The sequence below is a fragment of the Anolis sagrei genome, chromosome 2, assembly GCF_037176765.1.
Source record: "Anolis sagrei isolate rAnoSag1 chromosome 2, rAnoSag1.mat, whole genome shotgun sequence".
Classification (NCBI taxonomy): Eukaryota; Metazoa; Chordata; class Lepidosauria; order Squamata; family Dactyloidae; genus Anolis; species Anolis sagrei.
Window position 1 is genome coordinate 128,372,402 of NC_090022.1, and position 23,812 is coordinate 128,396,213.

A 23,812-nucleotide genomic window follows, 5' to 3' on the forward strand; every position below is an offset into this window, starting at 1 on the left:
CGTTCACACCGGGGAAACTCACCTCCGAGTCCTCTCCCAAAAGATTGTTGTCTCACTTGGGCGCGTCTACACTGGAGAATTAGTTTGACACCGCCTGGAATGCTCAATGCTGTGGCATCAAGGGAGCTGTAGTTTTACAAGGTCTTAAGCCGTACCTGCCTAAGGAGTGGTGCCTCGCGAAACTCCAATTCCCGGTCTGTCATAGCATTGAGCCAGGGCAGTTCAAGTGCTCTCAAACTGTATTCATTTTGGAGTGTGGATGCACCATAGGTGAGCATACAAGAGCTTGAACTAGGAGGGGCAATTCGCAGTTCATTTTTTTTTCTCCCTCCTCTTTTACCAAACTGCCTAAAAATAAATCTTTTACACCATTATCTTCATAAAATTACATTAGTTTCTTTAAACAGTGTATATACAGCATGGCTTACATATTTTTTGTTATACAGAATTAATAATAATAATAATATTAATATTAATATTTTTATACCCCACCATCATCTCCCCAAGGGGACTTGGGGCAGCTTACAAGGGGACAAGCCATCCCGAGTCCCCTTGGGGAGATGGTGGCAGTGTATAAAAATAACTTTATTATTAGTATTACTAATTAATTAACAAGCATGGGGTCCTGGAAGCCATACCCACAAACTCTCCATAGTCCCGATCAGTCCTTTTTCTTCCCATTTGTTTCAGCTGCTTTCAAAATACCCCACTTTTACCCTTTTCCAGCCACTTTCCTTCTTTGTCCTCAACTTATATAAATGGCTGCAAACTGAGTTGATAGTGCAGAAATAGTTTGTGCTCCATTAGCCCAGTGAAATGCTGGAGGATATGGGAAAGGATATGATAAGAGGGCTGAAAGAAGGTCACTCTCACAAGATGAAGGCTTTGGAGGGAAATACTAAAAGCAAACACTCTCATTTTAACACTCATACTATCTCTCTTGAACTTGAAAATGTTATGCAAACAATAACCGAAGCTGAGGAAAACATGTATTGGTGTTTGCATTGGGTTGTTGTAGGTTTTTTCGGGCTGTGTTTGTATTGTCTGAGTATCCCTTCCCTGAAATGCTTGAGACCAAAGTGCTTGGGATCTTGGATTTCCCTCCCCCAGATGTTGGAATACCTGCATTTGCATATACCTACACAATGAGATATCTTGGAGAACAGATCCAAGTCTAGACACAAAATTCACTTATGGGTCATACACACTTTATACACATAGCTTGGAGATAATTTTATACAATATTTTAAAATGTCTCTGTGAAATAAAGTTTTAAGCAAGGATGTTACTCTCTCAGCCACCTATGTGGACAATTTTAGATTTTGGAATATCAGATATCAATTCCATCTTCAGGTGTCTTTACATTTCACTTGCAGTAAAGAACAAGGCAATAATGCTCCATGCAGTCATACTGGCCACATGACCTTGGAGGCATGTATGGATAATGCAGGTTCTTCGGCTTAGAAATGGAGATGAGCACCAACCCCCAGAGCCAGACATGACTTAATGTCTGACTTAAAGAACCTGGCAATATATTTCTTCCAGAGCTTGATATTTTTAGACTATAATTTTTCCAGAATCCTTTACTCAGCATAGCTTTCAGTTGAAGGATTCTGGAACAAGTTATACCCAAATCCTGGCATTTTCTCAAAAAGCTAAGACCTGTAAAGAGCTGTTGCCATAGAGTGCATCTACGTTGTAAAAATCATGCAGTGTGATCCCTGTTGGAGATAGCAACCTTCAAGCCTCCTCTCTAATGTTTCTCTGTTTATAATGTGTCCTTTTATTTCCTGAAGTGTATGTCTTATTTGGTTTGCATTTTCCTTAGCTCTATGTATTTGAGGCAGTGGGAGGGGCTGCAGATCAAGTGAATGTTTAGCATGCTTTTTAAACACGATGATAGTTGAGAAATGACAGTTAAGCCTTGAGTCAGCTTGATGTCAGTGTAGGAAGTTAGAAATCAGTTGAGGCAGTTTGAGTACAAAATCTGTCTGAGTAAAGTTAGAAAACTTGATGCTTTAATTCTTTGAAAGTAGACTGTTACAAAATGAGAACTGTACAGAGCAATGTAACTTTTGGAGAGATTGTTAAAGACAGTAAGTTGAAGATATAAACTGATATGTTTTAAAGTTTAACCTGACAAGAAATGTGCCTGTATATTTAAATACATGAAGTTATGAGTAAAACAAAGTTGTTACTTTAAAAGAAGTCACCTTGAATGTTTGTCTGCTGAGAGCGTTGAATGGAAACAAGATATCGATGTGCCCAGCGATCATCCATTACTGAATAAACTAAAGGAACACCTCCATAACTCTGCTACCCAATAGGTTATGATCCTAACAGGTAATAATCCATAATCCTCAATAGGTTGTGATCCTAACAGGTCATCATCTCTTATCCCAATAGGTTATGTGCCCAGACAATGCTAGTATGCGAAGAGATTTGAAGGAAGGAAGAAAGGAAGAAAGAAAAAAAAGAAAAGGAAAGCGTTTTGGAGCCAGCCAGCAACTGACTCTTCTGTTGAGCTATACAAAGTGTCAGTTTTGTGCAGCCTGAGGAATTAACAGTACAAAGCAAAGCAGAGCAGCTGCAAGAGGCCACCTTACTGGGATCTGTACGCATTATTCACCGATACATCACACAGTTCTAGACACTTGGGAAGTGTCCGATGTGTGATCCAATACAACAAGCAGCAGAGTTATCTTGTTTGCTGTGGACTCATCTTGATGTGTTTCAAATAATAAATAAATAAACAAATAAAACTTTATTTGTATTCTACCCTATCTCTCAGAAAGGACTCAGGGTGGATTCCAATCACAAAAAGGCAAACATTCAATGCCTGAGTACAACTACACAAGACAGAATACACGGACAAAAGATCTCACTCACTGCAGATGATTTTCAATTTACTATTTCTCTATGTCCCTCATCCCTACGCCATGTAAAACAGGATGATAAATAAAGGTAAGATAAAGGTTTTCCGCTGATTCATGCCAGCCACATGACCTTGGAGATGTATATGGACAACACCGGCTCTTCGGCTTAGAAATGCAAATGAGCACCAACCCCCAGAGTCGGACACGGCTGGACTTAGTGTCCGACTCTGGGGGTTGGTGCTCATTTGCATTTCTAAGCCAAAGACCTGGCGTTGTCCGTAGACATCTCCAAGGTCATGTGGCTGGCATGAATGCATGGAGCGTTGTTAACTTCCTGCTGGAGTGGTACCTATTGATCTACTCACATTTGCATGTTTTTGAACTGCTAGGTTGGCAGAAGCTGGGGCTAACAGTGGGAGCTCACGCCGTTCCCCGGATTCAAACCTGCAACCTTTCGGTCAACAAGTTCAGCAGCGCAGCCCACTGTATCACCGGGGCACAGATAAATATTGCAACACACTTCCTGCGAACCCTGACTAATTGCACTTCAGGAAATGGCCTGTTCCTGTCACATGGGGTTGCCTTCATCGTCCCTTCATACAAGTAATGAAAATCCATAGTTGGACTGAATAGCTTTCATTTTAATTTTTTTCCCCCTTATTGCCAGAATAACCCTCAGAGATAACCTGCCATAGTTTGGGGCTGTAGGAATCCACAACAAAGGAGCTAAAAGGGTGAGAGGTGAGTTATGTTTTTCCCCTCCAAAGTCAAACTGAAATTAATCACTGTTCCAGCAGACAAATTGGGATGCATAGTTTCTGCCCCTTCATGTGGCTGAAATAGTATGGCTGTGTGAGGGTAACAGTGGGAGGCACCCTTTATCACAGGCTCACATACATACATAAGAATTATCAGATAGGTAACAGGCGGCTGGAGGGAAAAGGAAAAGAAGACAGAGCAACATGTAGCAATAACACTGTTTCTTTTTTCTCGGAGCTGACCATATGGTGGGCTGACTAGAGGCACTCTCGGGACGGAAGTTCTCCATGAAAACAAGAGCCAGAACAACAGAGCGGCTCCCAGAGAATGCACCTTCAATCCAAGTGGTATGTAATATTTGTTAGCCAGTTCGGGAAAAGGCACCAAGTAATGTTAAATATGTTTGTATAACTGTCATTCCTTTTTATACTAAACTTTGCTCCAAGTTGCTTTATTCAGCTTGAAAGTATTGATTAAAAATATCCAAAAAGCAAACCTTGATTTTGCCATTTTATATGCCTTCTTACTACACCATTGTATACAATGGGCATTGAGCATCCATAGATTTTGTTATCCATGGAGGCTCCTGGAACCAAATCCCAACAGATAACAAAGGTCCTGCCATAATTTGTGGCTGTCCTAATTCCCAGCTAAGATAATGGAGAGATAAGGCTGCAGGAGTAGAGACTCAAAGGCAGTTGTGAGCTTTTAGTAGATAATGTGAAGTAAAAAAGGCATCTTGGATCCAGGATGGATAGTGAAGCTGGTGCTTGAAAATGAATTCCTAGCACCACTGGTTATGGATCTTGGGAGTTGTAATGCATATAATCTGAAGAGCACTACATGGCCTACCCATTTCTATCACCAAACATTCCATACCTGTTCCGTCTTGTTGTTTCAGGTCTCTGAAGTGATGGATGATACACAGAAACTGCGGTACAGACTTGCTCAGCATGACGCTCTCTCTGTCTGCTCAGACTCCAGCCTGGAACCTGCCCTGGAGCAGCTGGATATCCAAGAGTCACATCTCAGGGCTCTGCCCTACTCTATGGGGAAGAAACAAGCCCTCAGGTCAGAAGCAAGATCATAATTACTTTTATACAAACTTCTTGTGTGAAATGAGGCATCAGGGTTCATAGTAACAGGTTTTAAAAAGCAAAGCAGAGTAGCACAGGCCACTTTCAGTTAAAGCAGCATTTCTCAATCTGGGCATTGGGACCCCTAAGGGGTCACAAGGGGATGTCAGAAGGATCACCAAAGACCATCAGAAAGCACAGTATTTTCTGCTGGCTATGGGGGTTCTGTGTGGGAAGTTTGGCCCAATTTTCTCGTTGGTGGGGTTCAGAATGCTCTTTGATTATAGATGAACTATAAATCTCAGAAACTACAGCTCCCAAATGTCAAGTCTATTTTTCCCAAACTCCACCAGTGTTCACATTTGGGCATATTGAGTATTTGTACCAAGTTTGGTCTAGATCCATCATTGTTTGAGTCCACAGTGCTCTCTGGAGGTAGGTGAACTACAAATCCAAAAGTCAAAGACAGTGCCTATTAAAACCTTTCAGCATTTTCTGTTGGTCATGGGAGTTCTGCGTGCCAAGTTTGGTTGAATTCCATCATTGGTGGAGTTCAGAATGCTCGTTGATTGTACATTAACTATAAATCCCAGCAACTACAACTCCCAAATAACAAAATTGATCTCACACACACACACCCCACCAGGATTCAGATTTGGGCATATCGTGTATTTCTGCCAAATTTGGTCCAGTGAATAAAAATACAGCCTTCATATCAGATATTTATATTACAATTCACAACAGTATCAGAATTACTGTTATGAAGAAGCAACGAAAATCATTTTATGGTTGGGGGTCACCACAACATCAGGAACTGTCTAAAGGGGTTGCAGCATTAGGAAGGTTGAGAACCACTGAGTTAAAAACTCTTTGTCTCATGCAGTTGTCCAGATCCTGCCTTATCTAATTTCTTAAACTATCTGAGTTTGTCTACTTACTAGTGCTGGAATCTTTTTCTGAACCATAGAAAATCCATTAAAGGGATAGTATGTGAACTAGTGCTAGGATATTTTTGACTGATAGTGCTTAAAGCCTTGTGTCTGAAAAACACCCACAAAGAATTTAGCAGGAAAAGCGTGCCAGTTTCCTTAATATAAGCCGTAGGAAATGTTGTGTTTTTCTGTCTCTGCTATAGGCTGGGAATTGTAGCTACAAGATCAATACTGGATCATCTTGCATTGTTTTAGCTTAGGTCTGTAATTCATTCTGTGGCCCTGCAGTCAGAAACTGTAAGCCACTGAAATCAGATGTATTACAGGTTAAGCATTGCTTATCTGGAAAATTTGAAATCCAAGCTACTCCAGAATCCAAAATGTTCGATATTGGTGGCTGCGATAGTAACACCTCTGTACCACACTGTGCACAGATTTGTTTCATGCACAAAATTATTACAAATCTATATAAATAAAAATGTAATGTCCGTTTGTGGGATTAACATAACTCAAAAACCATGGATGAATTGACACCAAATTTGAACACAATACACCTATCAGGCCAACAAGTCACCATTACTCATAAAAACATAAAAAACATACAGGAAGAAACTTTAAAAAATAAAAAATACATTACAATGCATGTGCAAAACCACATATACACAAATATATACACACATAAATACACACACAAAACACAAATACACAGACTGGCCACAGCAACGCATGGCAGGGGACCGCTAGTATTGTATAAAATTACTGTCAGGCTATATATATAAGGAGTATAAGAAACAGAAATGAATGTCGTATTTAGACTTAAGTGCAATCTCCAAGATAATTCATTATGTGCATACATGCAAATACAGGTATTCCAAAATCCAAAAATACCTACAATTCAAAATATTTTTGGTACCAAACATTTTGGATAATGAATACTCAGCCTGTGTTCCCAGTGGCCAAGGGAGAAAAACTGTAGGACTGAGAGCCCAAAATGTTTCAACGTGTGAATGTTCCCCATTCCTATCACTGCAATTTCCTGTACATAGTGTTTTCTTGGCAAGATTTCTTTAGAAAGCATTTGCCTTTACCTTCCTCTGAGGCTGAGATAATGGTTTCCAGAGTTGTAGTTCAACACTCAAACTGCTACATCATGTTGACTCACTGTACGAGTTACAAAAAGTATCCCCACAAATCTTCTTTTTCTTGTTGAGAAAAGATATCTTGAGAGGTCACATGTCTTGGCATGTCAACAAATCCACATGCAAAAACTGTTAACCAGTGTGAGAAAGTGAAGCAAACAACCCTTTTAAAAACCAAGTAGCTGCAGAAGGTTTTTCTGTAAAGTTCTTTATTGTGCAAAACTCCTTCGTGCAAGGAGGGGGGCAGTTTGAAAATCTGGAGAAATGTAAGAGGGTGGGTCAAAAAGTAATGCCTCAATTGCTCTGACTTTCACAACTGCTGGACTATCTATCCATGATAGGCTAGAGATAACCTTAGTCTACTGATATAGTCTTTTCCTTTTTCATTTGATTGATTAGAACCATGAATCTTAAGCTAAAAGAAAGAGTCATCATTGAATTTCTGGCAGAAGAAGGTGGTGCACCTAAGGAAATCCATAATTTCTTGAAGGATGTTTATGATTTGGCCCATTCTGACTTGTACCTGTTTGGACCACTGAAAGACAACATATGTGGTTTCAGATTCAATAACTCAAATAATGTTAAAACACCTTTAAAATCATGGATCACAAAGCAAAACCCTGAATTTTTACAAAATGGCTCTGATGCCTGGGTTAAACAATGGTGCAAATATGTACAAATTGATGGTGAATATGTTGAATGGTAGTTTTGCGTAGAGGATAGTTCAGGTTATGATCTGCAGCAACTTCTGCTGTTAATGTTCATAATGTTTTTATGACACAGGAGGGAAAACGTTTGGGCCCACCTTCGTATATTTTTTTCCAGAATTTCATCCAGCAGGAAGAAAAAAATTGAAATGTTTCAGATGAGAATGAATTAAGTAAACATTTAAATCCTTAACATGCTGTTTCTGTTGGGATCATGTATGTGGCAATCCTCAACCAGAACAACAGTTGGAAAATTATTTATATACTTATTTCCTTTATTTCTACTTGGGTTGTTGTAGATTTTTCAGGCTGTATGGCCATGTTCAAGAAGAGTTCTCTCCTGATGTTTCACCAGCGTCTGTGGCAGGCATCCTCAGAGGTTTTGAGGTCTGTGGCAGGCATCTTCTGAGGTTGCTTGCCACAGATGCAGGTGAAACGTCAGGAGAGAATGCTTCTAGAACATGGTCATACAGCCTGAAAAACCAGTGATTCCGGCCATGAAAGTCTTCGACAATACATTTATTTATATTCTTTTAGCCACCTTAACCTTTCCTCCCCAAGGAGACTCAAGGTGACTAACAGTCATGCCCTTGATCAATTTAAAACAAAGCAAATACAAAAATTTAAAAAAACAAACAATAGCATGTGTATTAGATTAAAAGTAGAGTTAAAATACAATAAAGATAAATAAAATACATTTTAAACACACCCAATCCCCCCCCCCCAAAAAGTCTCACCCACACCCTCCCCAGCAATGGCCCCCTTATCCCCTTATATATGATATTCTCCTAAGCATTGCAGATTTAGAAAATTGAGTCACATCTCCTTGCAGAAAGCAGCTCAGAGCATCCACTGGAAGAAATGTGTCCAGCTGGGTAACCTTGAAACAAAGGCAATACAGGATCCAGAGGAAGCTTCAAGAAAGCATCTCAGACTTTTCCAGGCTCTTCCGGCTCTGGAAGGTTTCTCTGGATGACATTGGAGGTAAGGAGGGAATGGTTTTCAGTGCTATAACCAAGAAGTGTCACTGATATAATGCATACCCCCCCCACCCCCAACTGCCCTGATTTGGCAAGGGTCATACCAATTCTCTAGAGCTTGATTTCTTTAAAAGCTGCTTTAGAATTTTCCCAGTTTTTCCCTATTTCCCTCTTTCTCCCTTTGCCCTAGACTCACTTCAGGTGATGCAGAGATCAGTGCAAAAATAATTGCACTCAATTTATTCAGTAGGCCGGAGAGGCAAAATCTTACTCTTCCCAAAAGGCTCAGGCAGAAGGAAACTGCTGCAGCCTCTGCTAAATAATCTGTTGTATCTTGTTAAACCCTTTTTCGCCATCTTGACCAAATCTGAATAGATTTGGCCACATGTATCATCTGTGAAATATTGGAAGGTAAAATATTGCCTGGGTCCAGGACAATGTCAACAATTACATTTATGGCCAAATGGAGTGTAGCCAAGACATCAGATAGAAAAGCTCTCTGTTTTGGGAAGGAAATGGGTTTTATAACGCTGGCTAAAATAATAACCTATCTAACCATTCGTCAGGTAGATATGGAGCAAGGGAGACCTCTGGAGGCTGTTTGGCCAGCTGCATAGATCGTTGAGAGGGAAAATGATAACATAATTTTGTGTAACTTGCCTGATTTCTAACAGACCTTACAACCTCTGAGGATGCCTGTCATAGATGTGGATGGAGCGTCAGGAAAAAATGCTTCTGGAACATGGCCATACAGCCCAGAAAACTCACAGCAACCTAGTAAAGTTCCTGCTCCGAAGTAGTAGGACTCTACATTTGTACAACTCTGTGGATATCATTTGTTTATTTTTTTTTTCATGTCCGGAGCGACTTGAGAAACTGCAAATCGCGTCTGGTGTGAGAGAATTGGCCATCTGCAAGGACGTTGCCCAGAGGACGCCTGGATGTTTTTGATGTTTTACCATCCTTCTGTGAGGCTTCTCTCATGTCCCTGCATGGGGAGCTGGAGCTGTCAGAGGAAGTTCATCTGTGCTCTTCCTGGATTTGAACCTCCGATCTGTCAGTCTTCAGTCCTGCCGGCACAAGGGTTTAACCCACTGCGCCACCAGGGGCTCCATTTGTGTAATGGTGCACCCAGAGTTGTAGATTGATAGCAAAGAGAAGAGAGGCATGTGGTGTTTGAGGAAAAACTACCCCTTTTTTTGACAAAAAAAACCCCCTACATATATGTTTTAAAATTCACAGAAGTCTATGAATTTTAGTTTCAGTGATTAGAACTGAAACTGAACTAAATAAAATGGTTAACAGACAGAATTCCCAAACTGGCTGGAGTAAAACTCACCAAAGGTGCATCCACACTATAAAATTATTGCAGTTTGACCCCACTTTAACTTTCGCAGCTCAATGATAAGGAGTCCTGGAATTTGTAATTTCTTGAGGCACCACCACTCTTTGGCAGAGAAGTCAAGAGAATGACTTTAGTAGGCATAAGCTTTAGTAGGCTCAATTGACTGAGTTTGCATTCGAAGAAATAAAGCTGAATCTACAGCGCTCTATATCCCAGGATCTGATCCCAGATTATCTGCTTTGAACTGGATAATGTATATCTACATTGCCAGATAATCTGGAATAAGCAAATAATATGGGATCAGATCCTGGGATATAGGGCAGTGCAGACTTAGCCTTGGGGTGCATCTTCATTGTAGAATTAAGGTAGTTTTACACCACTTTAATGGCCATTGCTCAATGCTATAAAATCATGGGTTTTACAAGGACTTTAGCCTGTTCTGCCCAATAGTACTGGTACCTTACAAAAACAAAACCCTCCCATGATTCCACAGCTTTGAGCCCTAGTAATTAAAGTGGTGTCAGGCTGCATTGAATTTGACAGTGTAGATCAGGCATGGGAAAACTTTGGCCTTCCTATTAGCTGTTAGGAATTGTGGGAGTTGAAGTTCAAAACACCTGGAGGGCCAAAGTTTGCCCATGCCTGGTGTACCCTTAAGCTTCCAAAGGTTCTGCTACCAACTTTGTTCTCTCTGCTAATCTGTAAAGTGCTGCATGACCCCTTTGCATACTGATATTCCAGACTAACATGGCTATGTCTTTGAATACATACAGGAAACTTTGGCCCTGGAATCCAGTCCTATTTCACTTTCCTGAGGTTCCTGCTCTTTGTCAACTTCCTGGCTGTGCTATTGATTGCAAGTTTCATACTGCTGCCTATTACCATTTCTCGGGGTGTGAACCCCTTTCCTCATAGTCCAGGCGCAGGTACGTCTTTGCTTTTACCTTCAGGCATCAGAACAGCCCTTCCTAATCGAATGCCTTACAACTCTCATCACCCCTGTAAGCATGACAAGTGGCCAAGTAAGGTGAGAGATGAAGTCCATTATGTGGCAGGAAAGGCACTTGGCTGGGCAAAGCTGCTTTCGTTTGTTACCCTTCCATTCAGACTGATTAAATCCTACAATTTCTGGCATCAAAGTACTGGAAGACCTAACTTTACAATGCCATCCTGTCCTTTTCTCTAGCATCTGAGTGCATGAACTACAGTAGTAGCATCAGTCCTCGATTTGCCTGGCAACGCTTCCAAGACTTCTTCACTGGGGAAGTGAGTCTACAAGGGGGGAAAAACTTGGGGATTGGTTGTTCTGGAAGCATATGAATACATATTATTACTTGACTGTGTGGCTAGAAATTAGGGATGGAGAAATGTGATGGACCAGCAATATAATCATGTATGCTGGAGAAAAGGAATGGAGACAAGTAGGAAAGGAACTCTGTTTGATTTAAGAGGAGGTGTGGGAGCTAGTTTGTTTCTATCTGAACCTTCTCTTCTCTGTACTTGAGATTTTGAAAGCTTATAAGAAGCTATTATGAATTTGCTTAATGTACATATATAAAGGTGGTGGTAGGTGGGGTTGGCTTACTTTACCTTTCCTCCTGTGCTTCTCTCTCCTAGGGCACTCTGGAGCATTCTTATCTATTCTATGGTGCTTATAATATGAAACAGGATAAAACCAATCACTACAATGTGCATTTAGCCTACCTACTTAGCATCCTGGGATTTCTCTTGGTCTGTTTCATTTGGATCTTCCAAAGGTAAGTTCCCCTGAGAGAGGTAAGATGGACATCTTCTAGGCATAAAGGTGGTGCAGTGGGTTAAACCATTTAAGCCGCAGAACTTGTTGACTAGAAAGTCGGTGGTTTGAATCTGCAGGACGCCGTGAGCTCATATTGTTAGCCCTAGCTTTTGCCAACCTAGCAATTCAAAAATATGCAAATGTGAATAGATCAATAGGTACCGCTTCGACGGGAAGGTAAAGGTGCGCCATGCAGTCATGCAGGCCACATGACCTTGGAGGTGTCTGTGGACAACGCAGACTCTTCAACTTAGAAATGGCGATGAGTACTAACCCCCAAAATCAGACTCAACTAAACTTAATATCAAGGGGGAAATCTTTACCTTTTATTGAGTAAGAATCAAGGAAAACACAAGAAGCTTCACAGCAAAAGCTTCAAGGAAGAGAGGGATCAACATTGGTAACCCCTTAAGGTCTGGTTCAAATGCTGACCTCTTCCTGTAGTATCTCAGAATGTCATCTGTTCCATACATCTTCCAAACAGTTAGGATTATTGGGTTGTTGTAGGTTTTTTCGGGCTATATGGCCATGGTCTAGAGGCATTTTCTCCTGACTTTTCTCCTGCATCTATGGCAAGCATCCTCAGAGGTAGTGAGGTCTGTTGGAAGTAGGAAAATGGGTTTATATATCTGTGGAATGACCAGGGTGGGACAAAGGACTTTTGTCTGCTGGAACTAGGTGTGAATGTTTCAACTGACCACCTTGATTAGCATTTAATGACTTGGAAGTGCCTGGAGGAATCTTTTGTTGAGAGGTGATTTGATGTGCCTGATTGTTTGCTCTCTGTTGTTTTGCTGATGTAATTTTTGAGTTTTTAATACTGATAGCCAGATTTTGTTAACTTTCATGGATTATGTATTAACAACCCACACTAATCAATGAAACATTTCCAGCAAAGAGAATAATAGACATGTTCTCATACACAGCCTAATTATACTCACAGCTTTGTCTATGCTGCACTTGTGTAGACAAAACATGTAAGCAAAACTTCTCTTTCTTATTTTAAATATCATATATTTTCTACTATAAGGCTAATATTTATTTCTGTTGCAACAAAATTCCTTGTGTTAGTATCCTATTATAATACATGTGCCTAGCCTTCTTGATGCTAAGTATCTCAATTTTTCTCCCACTACTCACTAGAAAGATTTCAGTTATTTTACTTTAATCTTTTAAATCTCTCATTTGATGGTTTTTCTTCTCTAGCTGGGGATAATGGGAACTACAGCTGGAGTGAGTGTGTCACTTCAGAGCAGGCTGTGAACACAGACACAGTTTAATGCAACTTACTTCCATGTTGCCACCTTTTGCCAGCGCCTGCTCTGGAGTGATATATCCTTCTTCATACATCAATATGTTTTTAATCTGGAAGGCAGATGTTACTCATGTTGAATACCACCTCTTGAATTGAACCATGTGACACATTGTTATGCTGGATGCTAAATTTTATCATTCTTGTGGAAAAAATATTTTGTGTGGTGAAAGTTCTTGCTTGCCTACGGCTCTCTCTATTTCTGCCCCAATATCCAGGATCGTAGCCAACTTTGTGCATGGACAGATACTACAGTGGGAATTCAAGCCATGTGTCAGTGCCAGAATCTTCAGTGAATGGGATTTCTGCATCCAAAGCCCTGAAGCAGCCAGACTCAAACAGAAGACTATTTACAATGGCCTTAAGGTGCAGAAGAAAAAACACTTTTGAAACATAATTATTATCATTTGGTCCCATTCTCACAGGTCTAGCCAATTATTAGTCCCAACTAGAATAGATCCATTGAACCAGTGGGAATTTGGTGAGTCAATTTCCATTAATCAATTGGGTTTAGTGTACATGGAAGTAACTGTTGTGGTTCAGCCAGTTGAAGATGTTGGGATTGATATTTCAGAACCTGGGAGAGTGGTAGTTGGTTCTTTCAATGAGGGAAATGAGGGGATTTTAGAGCAAGATTCTGTCTGTGAGAATAGGCTTGAGAATTCTCTTTAAGTACTCAGCTCAGGCAATGCTGCTAAACAGTAAGGCTCTCAAGTCCTGTTTCAGTTCATGTTTTTAGTCTAAGATCTTGGGAGTTTTGATTCATGTTTTAAGAAGTTCTTATAATCTTGGTTTTGGATTCATGCTCATGTTTTGATTCTTGTTTTCCTGGATTTAAGCTCATGGTATGATTCTGGTTTTTCTTGTACCTTTTGGATTATTTGGAATATTGCCTTTGAAGTGTTCTACTCTTAACCAATTAGGTTGTCTTTTACTTATGGACTACTTTTTCGTATTACCTATTGCATCTTGCCTTTCTTATTTCTTTGGGTGATTTTTCCCTTTTTATTTGTACTTTTCCCAATAAACGTTTTTACTACTGCTTTTGGATTCCTGGTTGAGGGCAAGATGAGCTCTGGCTGGAGTGCAACACTAACTATAATTTAGGCCAAAGTCCCACTCCTTTGTCCTGGTCCTCCTCTTTAACTATTTATCCATATGCAACAAATTTGTCTTAACTTATTGGTGAAATTACAATAAGAGATGAATTAGCATGCCCTTTTTTGAGCCTTTGTTCATTTACCTCCTTTTTATTTGATCTTCACAGTTGGACATTAAATGCTTTCTTGTAATTGAGAACATGTTAGCATATTAAAAAGAGAGCTGGTAAAATTTATTTTTTAAAAGGCTCCAGAAATCCCCCAACCACTAAACAAGCCTTGAAAAAGAATTCATTTTGTAAAAGGACTGAGGAATCTTTACAATCCAAATGGTACTAGACCGCAGCCTCCACAATCCCTTAATGGCTGTGCCTGATAGGTGTTCTAGGAGTTGAAGTGCAAAATATTTGGAGGACTAAATGTTCTTCAATCTGTCCTATAGGGATAGCAATCATCTTCCAACCCTGAAATTCCAGTTCTCACCCTTAGGGACATTGATTATTATTGCCACTCATTCTTTTCACCCTCATCTTAATGTGTCCTCAACAAGGCCAGGACTATACCAGGCTTTCATATTTCAATGCCAAAACTTGAAACCTACAACTGACCTTTTATCATGTCACAGGATTTGGTCCCTGATGATGTTGTAACAGGCAGTTCCTAGTGATGTCACTAAGCATGATAGATTAATATCAACCAAAGTTGTGTAGAGAGGATGCCATTCTAATAAATAACGCAATGTCTAATAATTGAAGAAAGTACACACATCCTTTTCAAGGCAGTGCTCTCATCCTGAAAATCCTCCTCCTGACCCTAAAAATTGGGGAAGCATTTCTGGTCTCTGAGCTCTGTGAACCCTGGCCCTGAAAGGAAGTATGAATTTGCGCGGCCATGTGCATTAGCCTATTTGAGTACGCTAATGCATCCTTTCTCCCTTTGTGTTATTTAACCTTGAAAGCAAACTGTTCTGCATGCTAAAGTGCACACCTAGCAACTGACTCTTATTTTTCCTGGCAGATAGACCTAGCAGAGGAGGCTCGACGTTTGCAGAACCAACAACGGACACGGAAGCAACTGGCTCAGCTCTACTTGCTGCGCTTGGTGGTCAATTCTGTAATCCTCCTGTTGATGGCTGCTGCTTTCTACTTCATCCACTTGGCCACAGAGGTTTCCCAGGGCTACAATCAGGTAGGCCAATTCAGGATGAAGCTGGGACTGCTGATGGTTGTACCCAAACTTGTAATTCAGGTTTCTGCTCTCCAACTAGTGTCTCTGATAATAAATGCTCGAAGTGGGACTAGGGAATTTTAAGGACTTGGATGGCAACTGGGCACTGACATTCCACAGAAAGTACTGCCCTGAAGTAGCAATAATGCAGAAAACCAGGCTTGCAATATTTTACTAGGTATAGGACAATTCAGACACCTTATACCATCCATGCTAATTGCAAAATCTGATGATATGCTGGAATAGAGACACCCTAAAATCCAAGGAATGGCCTGATGTCTGCCTCTGGTTTGAACACTGATATTTGTTGATGTTAAATAGTACAGGAGGAAACCTTGTAATTGTTAGTCCATTTTGCAAAAACCTATTGGGAAACACAAAAGAAATTACTCTTATCAGTCTTGTATGTATCAGACTTGGGGTCCAATCTAATATCAGTTAAAACCCTAACAGAGAAGGAGTTTGAAGGCAAAAACTGCTTTGTATGTTATGATAGCAAAATTCATAATGCAAGTTGCTGTTTATCCTGATGTTGTTGATCACAAAAGCAAATGTGTAAATGCTGCCAAACAAAGATGAGAGCTGTTTTAGACTGTGGTACCAAAAAACTGATGTCTTTGCTCCTTAATCAGAATCTCTGGCTGCTTGGTGCATACTCTATGAGTAACCTCCTTAAAAAAGGTGAATTGCCATGCATTGAGGCTTTTGTGGAAAAGTGGGGTCCAAGGACTGGTCTCAGAAATAGCTACGGGGGGGGGGCACATATGGCCCACCCCTGTAATGCATTGACATATATATGGCTTGGAGTGATAAGGATAGCTATGACTTGTTCTAACATGCATTACTTTACACTAAAACAGCAAAGGAGTCTGTGGCACTTTTAAGACTGACATATTTGGAATTACAGGGATTACAATCCACTTTCAGAGATGCAAGGACTTTTATTGTTCTGTATGGTACTGTTTTTATGATGTTATGTTTTATTGTGATATGTTTTTATTTAGTTTTGTTTTGATGCTATCTTATTGTGTTATGTTTTAACTTGGTCCTCCCTGGGCTTGTCCCTTTGTAAGCCACCCTGAGTCCCTTAGGGGAGATGGAGGCAGGGTATAAAAATAGTTGTTATTGTTGTTGTTGTTGTTAGGAGGAAGATAATCCAGATATTACACATTTCTTTACAATTCACTTGCTGAGAGGCAGGGAGAAAAATCCAGATATGCCACATTTCTGAGAAAGTGAATTGTAAACTGCTATAATGTGTCCATTACTCTTACAAATGTGACAAGGCTTTTTATATTGCTGGAAAAGCAGAGAAGACTGATATTCCTTTGAAACTTCACATTCAGTTACGCTAAGCCCCAAATAGAATACAAGTGTAGAAGGATGAATATTCATTAGTGAAGTTACCAATGTCATCCCAATAAATAACACAATGTCTATCTAACAATTGAAAAAAAATACCCAAATACTTTTCAAGGCAGTTCTCTCACCCTAAAGATCAATCACTGCATAGTATACCTGTGGTGGGTCTGGAATAGAATTCTGGCTAGAGATGCACCTACGGTTTGGGAAGTCTTTAACTATGATAGATTAATTATTTATTCACAAAAGAGCCACTCCACACTAAATCTGATTTTGTACCCCTAGCATTATGTATCTGGGCTTGGCGTATTGACTCAGTACTTGCCACCTGTGACTATCTCCATAGCAAACGTCCTCCTGCCCTTCCTTTTCCATCTTCTGGTCCAGCTGGAGAACTACTCACCTAACACTAAAGTCAACGTCACCCTCGTGAGGTAGGTGCATTTGTTTTAATGGGGACAGATATTTCTCAATGGGGAAAAAACAAAACAAAATGAAGCTGGCATCATAGATGTTATTCTGAATAGCCATTTTAGATCCAAGCATATGCTGACCGTCTGGGTCATCAGTCCCATTGCCCAGTGTTGATAATACAGCAGCAAGGAATAAGTACCCAGTGCAATCAGGGCCTGATAGCTTTGCAATCACACAAAGCTCAAGGCAGACGTTTTGGAACACTCTGAGCACAGAATGAGTCACCCAGTTCTCTCAAAGAGCCCTTATTACTGGAAAACCCATACTTTTAAAATGCAAGATCATTACCCCATTTTTATTTTTGCACACATGAATAATGCACTTTCCTTTCAATGTATCCAGCTCTTTCCCACCACAATTCCCCATTCTTCTGCCCTTATTAAACAATGATGTAACCTAGCATATGGAATAGATTATGAATGAAACAACTAACAGATAAATACCAATTGAGATGCAGAGTACAGTTTAAAAAAAAAAAGTTTTAGCATTTCCAGGAGTTTTGAACTGTCTGCTAATCAGAACTAAATACAGTAATAACAAAGGAGAGGAAATGCAGCCTGCTTCTCCATATCCATGGATTCTGCATCTATTGATTCAACCATCCAAAGTTTGATGGCTGAAGTATCCCAAAAAGCAAACCTTGATTTTGCTATTTTCTATGATTTTGCTATTTTCTATGATCCACTATTACTATGGATTGTATATAAAGGGATTTGGGTCCCCACAAGGGAGGTCTAAAGTCAAACCCTAGTGGATACTAAGGGCCTACTGTGTATCCATATATGGTTATCTGTAGATGGAGGATAAGAGGGACTGGATTTGATATCCATGGGGATGGGGTGGTCTTTTGAGCTATTATTCATTTGTCCTAACCTCTGCATGTAGCCAATGTACATGCAATGCATGAAAATGTGTTCTACCCATGTAATCTATGTATCCTGCTAGACATGGAGTGAACACAAACACTTGTTAATGTCTAATGTGTGCATATTTTTATATTTTAAGTTGTATTCTAATGCTTTTATGTCAAGCCGCTTTGAGGGGATAAAGCGGGGTATAAATAAATAAATAAATAAATAATAGTTTTCCGAGGAATAATTAAAATGGTTTACATATAACTATGTATCATGCTGCTTCTCTGTATTATCTTATTAAAAATGAGAAGAAAATGTTCCATATTGGATACAAATGTTTAACTGCATACTAAGCATTCTCCTGGATCCAGTCTTGGTCAGGTGGAGTTCTTAATACCATAGGGTGTATGATAGGAGTGTTTAGGGAAACTTGTAGGGCACAAGCCAAAGATATTTTCTTGCTTATGTTCCTGCTAGGTGTGTAATCCTAAATCTCTCCAGCTTGGGCATGTTCCTGTTCTTCTTGGGCCACAAGGTTCTATGTGTTGGAAACAGTAGTGCTGTCCAATGCCAGACATGTGGCTACAACCAACTCTACCAGGTGACATATGTGATATTCAGACTGGACTTGTCCTATTCAAATCAAAGAATCTAATTTCTATGTAATTTTTCAGTTTTTCCTGTTTTGCAGGCTCCTAGTATTCTAGTGCTGATATTGTTCAGATTTTGGAATAAGAGGAAAGCTAATACTGTTGTTTTCAGTTTCACAATCAATACAATTATATTGTATGTTTACTGTGAATTCTAATGTTCATACACTTGGGACTGCCATGTAACATACCTAGAATAAGGAGTTCCTTCTTCTTCTTTATACTCATGAACTATTATTTCTGTCTTTCTTGAACATGTAGTGTTGGGAGACCCACATTGGGCAAGAAATGTACAAGATGACTATCTTCAGTTTCTTGACCACCTTGGCATCTGCTTTTCTTGTCAGCCTGCCACGGAGGTAAGGCAGGAACCAAGGCCAAGTCTGACTTGATAACTTTGTGTCTTTGATCAGCTACCTTAAGCACAGATTAGAAAAGGTGCTGGAGTTTTGGGGATGGGGTTTGTTTTTGCTTTTTATTTTGGTCTATAGCTCCCTAAATCTCCCAGCCAATGCTGTCACTAGGAGACTACAAGTAATGATCCAAAATATTAGTTGTTCTATTCTCTGAAAAGCAATTGGCATCTTATTTAACCCATGGATTGACTATTAATGTTTTGGATGCATTGGTCCTCTTGTTTTGATATTAGGCACAGTATAATGTCAGGATACCAGAGGGAAATAAGGACAGTCTTGCTAGATCAGACTTAAGGCCTATGTTGTCCATCATTTTTGTACACATTTCGGTCAGCCAGCTATCCACCAGAGTAACAAAGTCCAGATGCAGAACCTAAGAACCTTCTCAGGGAGATAACTCCCTGTTCCTGGAATAAGCATTTAGCCATCAAGATAAATAACCGTTATAGCCTTATCCAGTGTGAGTTGCCCCAAACCTTTGAATCTGTACATTGTTTATGGCCACCATCACATCATGTAGCAGCAAATTCCATAGCTTAATAATGTCTCAAGAAAAGCAGCATTTCTTTCTATCCGCACCCTGTCATGATTGCTTATTTCAATTACTCCAAGTTTTTATGAAAAAGGCATTGCAAGATAGATAACTTAATTTTTGTTCCTTGTGGAATTCACTTATGTTAAGAGCTACTGCCAGCATTGTCTCATTGCACTTTGTGTTTTCTTGAATAAGTAACAGAATTTAGTGCTGAGAGAGGGTTAGTAGTAGTGATGCCCTGTTGGAAGAAAATGTCATGTACCTAGTTCTGAAAACCTTTTCTCTTTATGTTCCAGATTGCTGGCTAAGCATTCATCCAGTGCACTGGCCCGGTGGCTTGGCAAAGAGGAATTTCTGGTGCCACACAATGTACTGGACATTGTTGCAGGTCAAACCGTCATATGGATCGGGATCTTCTTCTGCCCACTCCTGCCTTTGCTTGGCTGTGTTTCCATCTTCCTTACATTCTATGTAAAAAAGGTAACTGTTGTGAGTTTATGACAGACAGCGAGAGAGAATGGGATTGTGTACACAAAAGGATGGGGAAGATACCTAAAGTGTGGTCCCAACCTGCCTTAGAAACCCCAGACCTTTCCACCCACCCTGCACTACAACACATGAAGTAGCATGATCATAGCCTGGGGCTTGTGGAGGAGTCAAGACCTTGATTTTTTGTCACTGGTTTTATTCTTGAGCTGCATGACATTAGGGTATTGTCATATAATGCAAGCCCCATGTGAGGGCATAGCGAGTACACTCTTGAGATCCTTTCCTTTTCTCACCCACAGTACACCCTGTTCCAGAACTGCCAGCCATCCACTCAGTTATTCCGAGCCTCCCATTCTAAATTCCTCTTCCAAATCATGCTGCTGCTGGGCCTTTTCCTGGCCTGCTCTCCTCTGGCCTATGTAATCACCAGGTGAGTTGAAATGAAACTGAGGTGAGCAGCTTCAGTATAGAATCTGGTAAATACTCTCCTTGACAGTCATTTTGTTTTCCTTCCAGGGTCTCTCCATCCCATGCTTGTGGGCTCTTTAGGAACTATTCCTCTCCATGGCAGGCAGTGCCTGTGGCTGTGTCCCATTTATCACCCACAGCACAGCTTGTTTTGAACTATGCTGCATCTAACGGGTTTTGCTTCTCACTTTTGATGCTGCTCAGGTGAGTCCTTTTGGGGTCATAGAGGGAATTCCAGGGACTAAAGATTACACACACAGGATGTTCTTGCAAGAGAGGTGCTTGGAAAGTTATTTTCTTGGACTATAATTCCCAGCAATTTACAATGGAGAGAATGTAATTTGGGTGGCAGATCCACTCCAGGTCCTAGTCCAAAGGAGCTTTCAGTTTTGGGATTAGGATCCCATACAGCCTCTTTACAATCTAAATTGAAACCTAAAGGAAATAGATCACCTACCTGACCTAGGAATCACAGGTATCCATGTCTCTGGTGAAAAACGTATAATGAAGGGAATTCTAAAACAACAAGGGATCAATTGTTTCATCTTGCATTGCAGACCACATGCCTTTAGGAGCATTTCTGGGTTTAGCCAATTTACCAATTATATATACGATGTTACTGAAATACATGTGCTATTAATTTAAGACATAAGGCAAAAATAATCTTATTTCTTCCCCTGGTGACTGTTGGTGGAGAAATAAGAGGCTGCTTGTCCCTCTAGAATACAATTTCCTCATTACTTGTTTCAGCTGGTTCATTCATTTTGACCAATTATGGCCACCAGAGCAACAAATACCTCCATCTTCAAACTGTATTCCTTTTCTTTGACTTTTATCAGAAAGGAGAGCTCATTAATGTTAATGGCTTAACCAAACTTAAGCTACTGCCCTATACGCTAGGTTTGGCAACTTTGGTGGATCTGGAAACCTACAACAGCACATACAAACTGGCAAATCTCTCTTTCCTTTCCTAAGTCTCCCACCAACTCTTCTAGATATTAAATTATTTCTTAATGTTGAACAGGCTGCAGAAGAGGCTTATTCCAAAAGTCAAATCACAACTCCTGGACATTTCCAGGAGAAGCAATTTTCTTGCCAGCTCTATTCCCCTCACAAACTTTTGACAGGAAAAGAGTGGCCTAGGACAGAGTTTCTCAAACTGTGCCCCTCCAGATGTTTTGGACTTCAGCTCCCACAGTTCCTAACAGTTGGTAAGATGGCTGGGATTACTAGGAGTTGAAGTCCAAAACACCTGGAGGAGCACAGTTTGACTCTATTTAGAAAACTGCAGCTCTGAGTTTGCAAGATCGGAACTAAGTTCTCTTCTTTTTATCTCACCACTCTCCTCAGAGAATGGGACAGTTCATTTTTAAATACCAGTTAAAATACAATTCCTGACCCATGGATAAGCTGACCCAAATTTTGGGGTCATTTTTTTGACTAAAACTTCTAGACTTATCCAAAATTGGCATAACTTGAGAGTGCCAGGGAACATTAAGTGTTTGTTATGATCTTTCTCTCTTATTATTAATCATCTATATTCATTAGACTTTTTAAAATTTGATAACATCTTTTTTAGTACACGTGGCTTCCATTTTTAGCTGGCTTTCAGACAACTGTTTGGCTAGTTTGAGTGCTTCAAGGCCCAGCTTAAGACAGCTTCTTAGGTGCTAGTATAGCTCCCAGCTACCTGAGTTTCAAATACCTCCTCATTTAATGGATGGAAGAAGTGGAGATGAATATAATTTGCATGTTGATGATGACATCTCAACTTAAATCTTTTGATGAATATGCCTAGCAATTTCATGTAGATGTTGAAAATCCTGGAGGGCAAGAAACAACCCTGAACAACCCCATGTCACTGGCCAGATGTTATCTCCAAATTGTCTTTTGTGTCTGTCCTCTTCAGGAATAACACCATGTCACAAGCCCTATCCTAGAGCTTGTCTAGAAGAATACCATGGTCTGTGACAAAGGAAGATCCTGGCAGAATAACTAAGAATAACACTATCACTACCTTCCCCCTACCCCACCACCCTTGTATTCCCTAGAGCAGTGGTTCTCAACCTGTAGGTCCCTAGATGTTTTGGCCTTCAGCTCCCAGAAGACCTAACAGCTGGTAAACTGGATGGGATTTCTGGGAGTTGTAGGCCAAAACACCTGGGACCCACAGGTTGAGAACCACTGGTCTAGAGGTAGTTGTCTACTAAATTCCTTTTTTACAATTTGACATAAAACAAACATAGTTTTGCTCTGACTCTTTTATGCTCAGCACTATGTTTCACTGATCTGGATAAGTCACTGGAAAGCAAGCCTGATAGTCTTTTTTTTCCCTCCTCCATAGCATAATTCTTACAGTGTACATTTCACAGGCACAAGCCAATAGACAAGCCATTGAGAGACTCAAGAAGCAACGTGTGTTGGTGAGTGGTCCTCTTCATAGGCTATCACTCCTGGCTGAGTATGATTGTCTTCCAAGGGTAGAGCCTTGGTTTTTTTTGTCGGGGGGGGGGGGGTTGCCCCTTTTGTTTTCATGGGCTATAGCCAACATTAGTTGGAAGCTGCATTTGCATATGCAAACACATATCAGCACAGAGGGACAGGGAGGTTTAAATCTCCCTTTCTTACTCACTGAGATTGTACTAACTGGTGCAAATTAAAGCATTTTCCATCCTTGGACAATTACCATTGCAGTTTTGCTGCTACTAGAAGCAATGGAGAAACAGCAATCTCAGAAGTGATATTACTGGAGATTAGGAGGAATTTTGGCTTTTTTTGTGGCAGGGAAATAGTGCCCCCCAAAACCATGGAATGGTGTTAACCATTCCCACCACCGTTTGATCGGCTGGGCTGAGCTGGGCTGTGAACTAACATATTTCTCTTTTGCCCCTCCACGTAGTGCGTCCAAGAAAAATGGTGTGTGGTGAGGAAACTGGCTCATCTTATGGTGAAATCACAATGAGTCAATGACAGTTAAACTTCCAGGGAAAGTAAATGACTGGCAGAATTTCAGTTGAGAGAAGGAACATGTATTTTGCTTCAAAGAAAAGCAGAGTCGGAGTGGTCCAAGTTTACCAGAAATAAATGCAAACAAGAAGATCTCGGTTCTTTGAATGGAGATTCCACACCTTTGTCTTTTAAATGGATATAGCACCCATTTTTTCACCGTGGATAGATTTCTTGTCTCAAATGTTGAAGCTTCTCATTCTCTAAGCCTGCAACTGCTGTGTCCTGAAAATATTTCTTTGGGAATGAACATAGAAAATACTGTATATGGCATAAAACGGCAATAAAGATATGCTTGGACTGCTAA

The 23,812-nt window shown here is 40.3% G+C and overlaps 1 protein-coding gene across 1 annotated transcript; it reads left to right on the top strand.

Moving 5' to 3' along the window:
• Positions 1 to 3,444: 3,444 nt before the first annotated feature.
• On the top strand, positions 3,445 to 23,812 carry TMC8 (transmembrane channel like 8). The gene is made up of 17 exons (XM_060764378.2): positions 3,445 to 3,617; positions 3,873 to 3,982; positions 4,537 to 4,706; positions 8,322 to 8,473; positions 10,588 to 10,740; positions 11,001 to 11,080; positions 11,432 to 11,571; positions 13,143 to 13,290; positions 15,042 to 15,212; positions 16,899 to 17,047; positions 18,419 to 18,542; positions 18,853 to 18,950; positions 19,839 to 20,022; positions 20,331 to 20,461; positions 20,548 to 20,703; positions 22,844 to 22,922; positions 23,399 to 23,812. The coding sequence occupies exons 2-17, from the start codon at positions 3,923 to 3,925 to the stop codon at positions 23,459 to 23,461; spliced, it is 2,058 nt and encodes a 685-aa protein (XP_060620361.2). The 5' UTR covers positions 3,445 to 3,617; positions 3,873 to 3,922; the 3' UTR covers positions 23,462 to 23,812.